At 45.3% G+C, this 12,656-nt stretch overlaps 1 protein-coding gene across 3 annotated transcripts in view; it reads right to left on the reverse strand.

Annotated features, from left to right (window-relative positions):
* The window catches only part of LOC139753438 (protein inscuteable homolog), a 133,173-nt gene that overhangs the window by 25,382 nt on the left and 95,135 nt on the right, over nucleotides 1–12,656 (reverse strand). For all 3 annotated transcript variants that reach the window (XM_071669946.1, XM_071669947.1, XM_071669945.1), the window contains exon 2: nucleotides 6,781–8,114. In XM_071669946.1, coding sequence (XP_071526047.1) covers nucleotides 6,781–8,114 — 1,334 coding nt within the window. The remainder of the gene's footprint in view (nucleotides 1–6,780; nucleotides 8,115–12,656) is intronic.

Consider the following 12,656-nt stretch of genomic DNA (forward strand, 5'->3'; position numbering starts at 1 on the left):
TGTATAGGAAATATTCATGCTCTCACCAGCAGCACTACTGAGCGAAGCTGTGGAGTCACTCGCATGGTCTTGCTTTGACGTACATCAACATTAATTCTTCCACAAAGTATAGTTCATGATTCCTCATGGAGGACGTGATCCATTAACCATCAGTTTAGATTCTTTTCCTCTCAAGCTCTCTCACGATCTCTCATCTGTTTTTTTTTTTCCTGTCTGACCTTTCTCTCTCTTTCTCTTTCTCTTTGCATACACGCACACACATCTCTCTCTCTCTCTCTCTCTCTCTCTCTCTCTCTCTCTCTCTCTCTCTCTCTCTCTCTCCTTCCATTCCTATACCAATACTTTTCAGGATCCTCTAACCACTGTATGTTCACTTCTTGTCCACGTCTCACTGCCTTCTAGATAGCACTACCTATCACCTCACTGATCTGTGATCCACGAGCCACAAAGGAGACATTACAGAGGTGGCACAAGCCAGTATAAGGAGGGACTTGAGTCTGCTGGCTCACCTTGGGTTCATACCACTGATGTCGTGATGTGACCTAGCCCAAGGTTAGATGTTGCATTACAGTATATTTATCATTAGTTACGGTTGATATATCGCTTGCATTAAACATGCAATTGATTTAATGCAATGAGAGGATTGTCCGTAGTGTATATTTAGTTATTTGTACTGTAATTAGTTGCTGTCTATTTTCTTTAGCTTGCTTGGTTTTTTTATATTCGTGCACAGAATTATTTAGATTACCTATAATGCTGAAATGATTTGTTTCAGTGGTATATTCATGGACAAATCCTATATCATTCTCCTCAACCCAAGCAAACGTATGATCCTCCCTCGTATAAAACGTATCTCAGGTTACCAAAAATACTGGAAAAATCACATGCAAGTTCGTGTGGTTAATTTCAATGCCAGCGACCGTGGATTGCTCTCTAACTTTGCGTTGAAATCTCCAAAGGATAAATGATTTTTTTCTTTCGAAATAGGTTCTATTCTGTTGGGTACTGTAGCCTTTTCTTCAGTACCATAAATTCAAGCCATTACACAATCACGTCCACCATGATCACTGTAGGTGACTCACTCACTATCAAGGCCATTTTGGTCACTGATCGCCACAACCATGTTTCATCTTCCCCACACCACCAAACAATACATCCCTTGCTACTCCCAATGATAGAACCCTCATCATCACATCACTCTCACCATTACCACCATGATCGTCACTATCACCACAACCTTCACCTTTCCCATTACCAACACAATATTCGCCATTATTACCACAAGTCATCTGTCACTATCACACTCCGACATGACCTACGGCCAGTCTCCCTTCTCGCCCCAGGAATTGGCTATTGGTTTTCCAATACATGGGCGAAGACATGAAAGATACGAGTAATCTAATGATGAAGTGAACCTCAGGAAAGCCTTCGTAGACACTGCTCCTGCCACAATTCACTTAACACGGCCAAGGACACCGAGGACAGATCATTAAACCAAAGCTTTCATGGTCTGTTTAAAACTCTTAGTCTTATGCACAGTGTAAGGATGAGGAGAAGGCAATTAGATCGTTAGAAAATAAAAAGACCCTTGATTCTTGCGTCATCATCACTGTCTGACGTAGTGTTACAAGGTGACGGTGCTCGGCAAAGTGCTTATCTTTTTCAATCCAGGTGTTCATCGTATGTCAGACGATCGCGAATGAACACGCCGAGGTGAGGCGAACACATGGAGCACCAACGAGAGAAGCGACCGCGCCTCAGGATTACGTAACATCTCGAAACATAATTGCAGCTTCGATCCAAGGGTCGGTTTGATCAGCCATTAGCTGAGCCACCGGCGGTATACCGACCACCTCGTCAACAAATGAAGACAATTATTCCAGAACGAATCGCCAATGATACCATGGCGTACTTCCACCATTACCAAGGCCCCCCTATCACTAACTAAGTTCCACACTTCCACAGCCAACAGACCGACTCGGTTACTGACCCAGAAGCACCACTAACCCAAATGTCCGCCACAGAGTCTTGCCAAAAGAATGCTCTTCCCTCATCAGGACCCAGCGAAGTCTTCAGTCGCCCTCGTCCTCATTCTGATGGTGTTGACATTACGTGCGTCTGATGGAGTTCCTCAACTGGTGTAGCCGGGAAGGTGCGCCAACAATTCGACGCTGGACAATGCAGTACCTGATGATACAGCACTGGACAATACGCCACCGGTCGGTTAGCTCCAGGACAATTCTCCATTGTACAGATTAACCATCGGCCAGGTCGTCGAAGGAGAATCGCCAGCAAATGTTTTTTTTTTTCTATAACGTACATTTAATGAAGTATTGCCAGGTGGCGGATTGGATTTAGCTGAACTCTCCACTGGGAAAGTACAGGAAGGCTAAAGTCATCGGCTGCCATATTGTCCACAGGTTTGAGGGGCCTGCAGTGATGAACTGTCTGGTGGTTACAGCGAAATGGCCCACAACCGTCAGGTGGTAACACTGAAGTCACCACTTCCTAAAGTGTCATTTTCCGATGATGTCGAGTCTGTCAGTATTATCGCTGGCTCTGAAGCATTTCTCTTGCCGTCCTTTTCACCATCTACATCTCTCTCTCTCTCTCTCTCTCTCTCTCTCTCTCTCTCTCTCTCTCTCTCTCTCTCTCTCTCTCTCTCTCTCTCTCTCTCTCTTCCCCCCCTCTCTCTCTCTCTCTTCCCCCCCTCTCTCTCTCTCTCTCTCTCTCTCTCTTCCCCCCCCTCTCTCTCTCTCTCTTCCCCCCCCTCTCTCTCTCTCCCTCTCTCTCTCTCTCTCTCTCTCTCTCTCTCTCTCTCTCTCTCTCTCTCTCCCACCGTTGCGTTAAGATCACCCACTCACACCACGTCAACCTGTGTGGCAGGTAAGAACCCCCACTTTCGGCTGCAGCTGTGCTCGACTCGTCAAACGCTCGGCCCACAACACTCTCTGTTTATCTTCCGTATTAGTATGTTCGTTTTATGCTCAAAATCAACAACATCAGTTTACCTTTGCCTTTGACTCAGCATAAATCATTTTTTGGGTTGTTTCTCCCACTCGTTATGGCTTTCCTAAACAACAAGATTATGAATATCTGTTTGGGTCTCTGCTAATACTAGCATTGTAAATATCGATTTTTGACGATAAAAGATATTTTTCTTTCGTGTTTAGGGTTTTTATAACAGTTTTTTTATTCCTTTTAGATATTCCTAATATGCCTTCTTAGCAAAACATGGCCTCTTCTGGAAGATGGAAATTATTCTTACGACTATTCTGTCTCCATCCCTACTTCTCCATGCTTTCTGCTACTCTCACATCTTCTTTATTCCTCCCCTAACTATTCTGTCTCCATCTTTACTTCTCCATGCTTTTTGCTACTCACACATCTTATATATTCCTCCCCTAACTATTCTGTCTCCATCTTTACTTCTCCATGCTTTTTGCTACTCACACATCTTATATATTCCTCCCCTAACTATTCTGTCTCCATCTTTACTTCTCCATGCTTTCTGCTACTCTCACATCTTCTTTATTCCTCCCCTAACTCTTCTGTCTCCATCCTTACTTCTCCATGCTTTCTGCTACTCTCACATCTTCTTTATTCCTCCCCTAACTATTCTTCCTTCACTATTACATCCTCACTCTCTTCCGTATTTTCAACCATATGCCCATTTTTTTATATATATATATCTCTCCATCTTTTCTGTTTTACGTATCACCTTCTCCTCCACCTGTCTTTCCTCCTTCTTCCCCTCCTCCTCCAGTGTTGCCTCCTCCTCCAGTGTTGCCGCATCCTTCTTCCCCTCCTCCAGTGTTGCCTCCTCCTCCAGTGTTGCCGCATCCTTCTTCTCCTCCTCATCCAGTCTTACCTCCTTCATCCTCCTCCTCCTGTCCTCCCTCCTTCTTTACTCCCTCCATATCCCTGCAACGTCCCCGCCTTGGGGCTGGTGACCCCTAGGCACCAGTAACCCAGAGATGACGTTAGTATTTGCTGTCTCGGTACGACGATTTCTACCCCCAGTGTCAATGTTGACAGACGTACGTTCACCCCCGGCAGCAAGGTCATGGGAGCCCAGGTCGACTGTCCTGATCCAGCAGCAGCCGGAGGCCTGATGATCTAGTCAATGGCCATTCCAGGTCGTTACTGGGGAGGATTTGGCTCTGTGAATATGTGAGGACTTTCTATGTCTTCTTTAGGGACATATTTGTCACGGGAATCCAAAGGGATTAATCCATTAATCCTCCTGTATAGGGATTATATATATTTTTTTTTGGTCCCTTTCATGAGCAGTGGATATATTTTTGATTATCTTGTGGGATTTCTGTCCGCTATGAATGCTTTTTTTTTCCCCCAGGCTTTATTGGGATTAATTTACAGATGAATGGTGTGCTTTGTCCTACGAAGAAAATCTTTTTATACTATCTGTGGTTATCGCCCACTTGCAAGAGTTTCAGTTCCTCCAGAAATGTTATCTGCGTTCGTTCTTACAAATAGGGAAGGTTACCTGGAGGAGGCTTCAGTAACAAAGGAGATTAAATCATGTGGACCATATTTGCTGCAGCGATTCCATGATGACGACAGGATTTGCCGCCTGGCAATCAACTGGATCTATTCGTATCATCAGGGGAAGGAGTGGCCACGGGGACTGAAATAAGAGAGAAAGCCTTTGAATCTGTCGAAAAATAAGTTCTCGAAGAACTAGCAAATTTCTCTCTGGGACTAAAGACGAATTCTTCGGTTTAATCTAACGTCTGTTGAATCTTTATCTTCAATGCCAATGGTCCTTCATCCTACAGCCCATTATCCAATGGGGGCCATCAGCCTATGGAGCCACTACGACTTAATGGCCAACCATCCTACGGAGCCATCATCCATGGCCTAACACCCTGTGGTCCAATACTCCGTGAACCACCACTCCATTGGGGGCCCACCATTACGTCAAACCCACCTCCACACTTATGGTCCACTGGCCCATGATCTGCCACCCTTCAAGCCTCCACCACCACCACCACCACACCACCACACAACCACACCACGAAAGCTCTCCAGTCTCAAGCATCACGATGTTCCTCTGTCCTGAGATTTACGTCATCACCATCCGTGATTACGTCACCACCATCCGTGATTACGTCACCACCATCCGTGATTACGTCACCACCATCCGTGATTACGTCACCACCGTCCGTGATGTGAGTGTGAGTGTGTGTGTGTGTGTGTGTGTATCATCCTGCTACCAGTCATTAGCCACGATCCACGGACGTACGTCTGATTCAGACGCTCGCAATCGTTTACTTCACACACATCGGTCACGAATTCCTCTCATCTGTTTGTGCATCTGTTAATGAGCAACAAATGTAGAGAAGATTCACTGTAAGAAATGTGAAGTTATCGATCGGTAAAACGCCGAAGAAAATTCATCTCCCTAAAAATGATATCGATTGTCAAAGCATTGGCCTTCATGTGGGGTCAGAGGTGAGTTATTCTGGTCACGACCCACACATTTCTGCGCCAGCTGGAATGACGGAGAGGATCAGGTTTCCTGCTATCTAACCATCAGCATCAAAACCACAACGGTTAAAGCGTCAAGCGTTTCGCAAAATTTAAAGCAGATTATTCTTTTTCTTCTTCTTCTTCTTCTTCCTCTTTCTCCAAACTGATGAAGTACCTTTTTTTCAGTTCCCGCAAGATTAAAGATCTGGTTTTACAGCTCTCTCTCTCTCTCTCTCTCTCTCTCTCTCTCTCTCTCTCTCTCTCTCTCTCTCTCTCTCTGACGTGTCTTCACTCTCACCCTGAATTACAGAGATGCTCTTGCTCCTTCCCCCCCAACAATCGTAGCATCTCTGTGAAACACAGGTGTGCTAAGCAATTCAACAGGCAGATCTACTGCTATCTCACGGGCATGGCATTCCAAGTATAACTAGGACCAAGTTAGTGATGGATCTAGTATGAACAGAATAGAAAACCTTACCTTGGTATCCTAAGGCCACACTCTTACCGTGGCATCTAAGGCCACACCCTTACTAGTAAATCTAAAGCCACACCCTTACCATTGCACCGAAGGCTACATCCTTACCATGGCATCTAAGGCCACACCCTTACTAGTAAATCTAAAGCCACACCCTTACCATTGGACCGAAGGCTACATCCTTACCGTGGCATCTAAGGCCACACCCTTACTAGTAAATCTAAAGCCACACCCTTACCATTGCACCGAAGGCTACATCCTTACCATGGCATCTAAGGCCACACCCTTACTAGTAAATCTAAAGCCACACCCTTACCATTGCACCGAAGGCTACATCCTTACCATGGCATCTAAGGCCACACCCTTACCATAGTATTCAAGGAAGAGCCTGGTAGGCAGCACGTATTAAGAGGGGGTCGGTGGTGGAGGGTGATGATACGTGGGTGACCACACCATAACAGGAGGCTAGGGAGGGTCATCCACCCTGATAGGCAGATCATCAACCTAAAAGGGTCTGTTAGAGGTCGACTGTGAACCCTCATCTTCAATTAAAGGGATGCAATCTATGTAGATGATGCACTATCCTTCTAGAAAGACGTGTATATATATATATATATATATATATATATATATATATATATATATATATATATATATATATATATATATATATATATATAAGAGAGAGAGAGAGAGAGACAGAGAGAGAGAGAGAGAGAGAGAGAGAGAGAGAGAGAGAGAGAGAGAGAGAGATCACTACGCTCTTTCAAAGCGAGAGAAATCGCTTGTCTAGTGCCCGAGCAGTTACTCACCTCATTTCGTTGGCGATGGCTGTAGGATGTATCTTGATCCTGCGGGCGTGGTTGGGGCGTGGGAAGGTGGCTATGGCATCGCTAGCCACCCGCCACGCAGGCACGGGGTCGTCTAGGGCGTCTAGGGACCACGCTCCCCCCACCCTCCCCGTGGCACCCGTAGGACCGCTACTAGGCAGGTCGTTGGTGCTTGTACTTCGCGAAGTATAAGCTGGTGGCGCGGCAGGCAGCTGCTGGTGGGGCTTCCGCTGTTTCCCTGGCTCCTGCTGCTGCTGGAGGTCGGTAGCGGACCAGCGTCGCCTGGCCTTGAGCGGTGTTGGACGTCGGTTATCGGGTCGCTGGTCTGTTATCAGTTTATCCGTGCTGTTGATGCGACGCTGGGATCGTCTGCTCACTGCTGCGGCCGGGGTGTTTGGGTTTCGCTTCCTGACGGCGCCGGTGCGCCTTGCGGCGGCTTCCAGGACGCTCTTGTGTTCCAGCTCTTCGGAAAGTTCCTCGAGGCTTCTGGCACAATGGCTGCTAGGGCTGGTCTGGCTACTTGAGGGGCTTTCTCTCGCTGAGCTTAGGCTTGACGGGCTACTGCTGGGGGAGCTAACCTGCCTTCCCTTAACCTCTGGAGAACAAATGATCTTGTCATTGTAAGGACTAGGATCCTTCGGGCTGTCGCCGAAGTAGACGCGGGTGATGTGCTTCACGTTCGGAGGTGTGGTTGGGGAGCCGTCGCTGTCGTTGTGGGCATTGGTAGACTCGCCCGAGTCCGAATAACCCGAGTCCTGCGATCGGTGTGACGGGGATCCTCGCAACGACCCTCGAAAGGAACCTCCGGGCGATACCTCGCCTTCTCCAGCCTCCTCCCCTGAGCTACAGACCTCCTCACCCGCCTCGAGGATGGCTGCCTCACACAAGCCACTCCGGGAGTCTTTACTCGACTTACAAGAATCCTTGTAGGTTGGGTTGAGTTTATGCATAGCCCCAGCTCTGGAGGTGGGCGTGGTTTTTGAGGTGGGTGTCGTTCTAGAAGTGGGCGTGCCTCTGGAGGTGGGCGAGCTTCTAGATATAGGTATGGCTTTCGAGGTGGGTGTGGTTCTAGCGTCGTAGGTCTCGACGCTAGTGGGTATACACGGGGGACTAAAGCTAAGATCCCTGCAGGCTGATTTGTCATTCGCGGTGTTGTCGCTGGAGGCCCAGGACTCAGTCTGCGAGGCGTAGTACACGCGAGATCTGGTCCGCTTGAAGGGCGTCGCTCTGATCTCCCGCTCCGGCCGCGCCGCTGCTCTTGGGGTTGGCGGGGAGGCCGGTGGCTCCCGACGCCCACCCACGGCTAATCCTGCCCCCTGCGGGAGGAAAGAATAGGAAAATTAGTTCTATGAACATTACGCTACAACACACACACACACACACACACACACACACACACACACACACACAGTGGCTGCAGAAGGCATGGTTGATGGTGGTGCTAATACCATGTCATGATGGGAAGACGCACACTAACCTCCATTCTCTGAACATGAAAATAATCCGGCATATATATATATATATATATATATATATATATATATATATATATATATATATATATATATATATATATCTTCCATTATGCATTTAGGTTCCTCAGTAATCAGTGAGAAGTTCATAAGCTCGTCACGAAGAACCGTTAAATTGAGCTTCCAGAAAAAAAAAAGATTGAACTGTGTTTGCAAACCAGACGCCGCTGATGGCTGCTTGAGACCAGCAACAGTGACCATCTGATGCTGCATATAGAGGACAAGACCTTACTGTTATCATGAGGCTTTCGAATGTGTTTCAAAACACATACATAACGATTCGAAACCCGTATGTACATGAATCAGGGGATCTTATTGGACAAATATGATCGTCCATTTGAGGTACGGATCAGTAAATAAAGCCATTCTTATTGATGACTTCAGAGTGCTAAGTATTCGTGACTTGATTGGAAAGGTGCGTGGCTCTGCATGGTGTCCAGGGTATATTACTCCATTAATCATAGACCTGAAAAGTTAAAAGCACGACTCAGTAATTACTTGTGTGGCTCTGAATCGTCTGTGGGTGAACCGGAGGTCTTATGAGCCAAGTGAAATACAACCGAGTGTCTGTTTCTTATGGTCAGGTCGTACGACGCCGGGTGTGAAGAAAGTCGAGTGATTCATGGATAAGAAAGGTGGGTCCAGGGTGGGGCTGGATGCAGGAAATGAGTTCTCGTGCTGATGATACTCATTGTCTTTGATGACGATGCCAGTGCCCTATATAGACGACCATTGTGGGATATGAAGCCTCCCTCATGACCAACCAGTAGTATCGGATGTGTATGATAAAAGGATTCACATTCCAGACCATTTCTGAAGGTTGAGTTTATGTATTTTGTCTTTGTTTCAGAAGTATGGTAGCGACGATTCATCCCTCGATAGATTTCTCAGACAGGTGTATTATATGGAAAGACGTGATGCATGGGGCAAGGAATGGGAAGTTGAAAACTCAAAAAAAGAAAAAAGAAAAACATTCCATTACTAAGAGTGATTAATAGCACAAAATGCTCGCCAGAGGCGCCACACTCTACCTCTGAACTGATGGAAATACCAGCTTTCGACTGGCCAGACTTGAATGAAAGGAAACTATTATTACGACAGTGGAAAGTAATGTAAAAGCTCGTCACTGTCTCTCTGGAGAATAACAATGGTAGTTAAGACGTAATATCTCCCAGGAAATATATCTCCCCAAGGAAAAGACAGAACACACTGCACAAAGGGAATATCTGTGCACCAAAGGATGAGACTTCGTGGTCGGAAACCCTGATGAGCTCAGCATCCTAGCCTCTCCGGGGGATGCACCAAAGGATGAGAATTCGTGGTCGGAAACCCTGATGAACTCATCATCCTAGCCTCTCCGGGGGATGCACCAAAGGATGAGAATTCGTGGTCGGAAACCCTGATGAACTCATCATCCTAGCCTCTCCGGGGGATAAGGCCTTCTACGTCTGTATCAACTCGCCACGTCCTTGTGGTAGTCACATTTAAGGTTCTAAATCAATATACCTCGATCCCCAGATAATCAGAGACAATAAAGATGACCAATTTACTACCACAATCACAGACTTTGGGTGTCTAGTGTCAAGAAGATGTTAGACTCAGATTTTCTTTTTTTTCTGTCAGGGATCAGCTATGTCCAGTGATTATCTGGACAGCTGCATTCATCTGTATTCTCCTCAAGGACAAAACACAACCCTGATATACAGTCATGTATATCTGCATCGTCGAAGTACTGATAGACAGAAGCTCCAGCCGTACGCTCAGGGGATGTACGATTCCTTAGCTATGTTGAACAAGATGAACCAACGAGGCTGTCATCTGGTGTGGTCAATAAATCTTCAGGGTTCACTCGATTATCCAAGGGATATTGCTTCAGCAGTCCCAGCGAGTACCTCACGGTGTACCAGACTCCCACGCAGCTTAGACTTACCCAGCAGCTCTTCAAGACTAAAAACTATGGCAATAGTGGCTATCAAATATAGATTCTATAGTAGTGTCCTAAGATCGGGTATGAATGCTGTCACTTATGAAAGGGAAGACTTCATTACGAACAGAGGATTGAGGATACACATGGACCAGCAAGCCTCTATACCAGGTAGTATATTTGGTTTTCGTGTAGTCGAAGAGATGACTGCACGGACAGACGATGCTTATGTTCCAGCAACAGGTTGTCATGCCTGCACAGGACCACGTCGATTTGTTGACAGGCGTCAAAACCCAGTGAACAGGAGACTAGTGATAATGATGAAGCTTAAAGGAAGGGAATAGAGAGGAGAATAACACAGTGAATGAGGAAGGAGAGTAGAATGATCTATAAAACGGAATCAGAGTTAGTTTGTTGTGGAATTTATCATCAAAAAAGTAACCACGAAATCTTTTAAAAGACACAGTATCTAAACAGACTGGTACAAAAACAAACTAAAATCATTTTGGGTCTCTGTTGGGTGGCAGATATCTTTTAAAGACACGAAAAGTCTTATGAAATAAACACACACATATACGTAACCCAAGAGCGAAGCCCTCATAAAACTGTTCTTATACAACACCCTGGATGGAAGCCCTGATAAAAGTCCCCGAAAATCTAAAATACATTCCGTAAAGACTTGTCCACAACGATGTTGGGTCGAGGACATGATATTGTATGTATATATCTACATCATGTGGATAATTTCTTGGACGTTCTGAGAGACGAAGTTCCGTTTACAATAAGATTTCCTATGATTCATCTCATCTGCTACGTGTGGAGAAGGATCTCCACAGTCACCAGGGGGACAACCAGAACCAATCTTTAATCAAGTGAGGATTGTGGAACAGGTTCACAAGCAAATAACTGTCAGTTCAGTGGGCGTTAAAAGCCCTGCATACAATTAGTCAAGCTGATCAGACGTCCTCATGCAACACTGAGCCTTTTGCAACTCAAACGGTAAGGCTCATTCTATCACGGTCGTAGACAATGAAAGCTATGGGAATCATGTCTAAGGTTACCATAAAACTTCAATGGCTACCAACAGGATGCCTCCGTAGAGAATGGGTGATCCGGGTTTAATGACTTTACCATCACACACACACACACACACACACATACACACACGCACGCGCACACACACACACCCACACTCACAATATCTCTCTCTCTCTCTCTCTCTCTCTCTCTCTCTCTCTCTCTCTCTCTCTCTCTCTCTCTCTCTCTCTCTCATTCTCTCTCTCTCTCTCTCTCTCTCTCTCTCTCTCTCTCTCTCTCTCTCTCTCTCTCTCCCTCTCTCTCCCTCTCTCTCTCTCTCTCTCTCTCTCTATATATATATATATATATATATATATGTATATATATGTGTGTGTGTGTGTGTGTGGGTGTGTGTGTGTGTGTGTGTGTGTGAGTGTGTGTGTGTATAGTATACACGTAAACCTCAGAGGTCAAATGAAAAGAAAACTATTAACTTTCTTCGATTCATCACGAGCTCTGCGGAGGATAATAAAAGAACGTATACGAACAAGACGATTTGAGAGAGAAGGCTCTTCACCTGACCCACCAATACTTGAGGAACCTAACCTTTTGACCTGGCGTAACGTGAGTTCAGTCGTGATTAAGGTTTGATAACGGTTCATCTTACGTTTGGTAGATCTTGTAAAGGATTTACAGACGTATCGCCAAATTTTGATGCTCAGTAATTGGGCTTCTTCATAATGATGGAACAAGACGCCATAGCCAGTCTGCTGATATGAAATGTATAAGTACGCGCGATCTGAGCCCCGTCCTAGTCAATTGTGTGATGAGCATCTTCAACACGTCTAACAAGAGCACTGAGAGACTGATCCAGCTCTGATCCCGTTCTTATGAGGGATTTGATACTATTTTTTTTCCAGTTTCTTTACTGTTTCATTTATGCTGAAGGCTGTATACATGGCCAGTGTCACTTTGAGGATGGACAGGTCCTTGTAAGAGTATTTCTCCTTCATACTTGTAAACAACATTTTGAGAGGCCTTAATGTGTTAACCAGAGGTACATAATAATCTCTGTGGAATGGGAGGGGTAAAATGTTCTTTGTGTCTGTCTGTTCCTCTATTGCACAAAGATTTCTTATCTTCGTTGATTATATATATATATATATATATATATATATATATATATATATATATATATATATATATCACATGTTTACCAAATGGCGTCCTAGCTTCGTCTCTTCGATGTATATCAACTGACTGTTATATTTCTCTCTTGTGTCTCCCCTGATGATGTGATTATTACACGAAAGTGCACCTGGGAACTTTTCGTGGACTCATAGGAATATATATATATATATATATATATATATATATATATATAT

The sequence above is a fragment of the Panulirus ornatus genome, chromosome 14 (genome assembly GCF_036320965.1).
Source record: "Panulirus ornatus isolate Po-2019 chromosome 14, ASM3632096v1, whole genome shotgun sequence".
In the NCBI taxonomy this organism is placed as follows: Eukaryota; Metazoa; Arthropoda; class Malacostraca; order Decapoda; family Palinuridae; genus Panulirus; species Panulirus ornatus.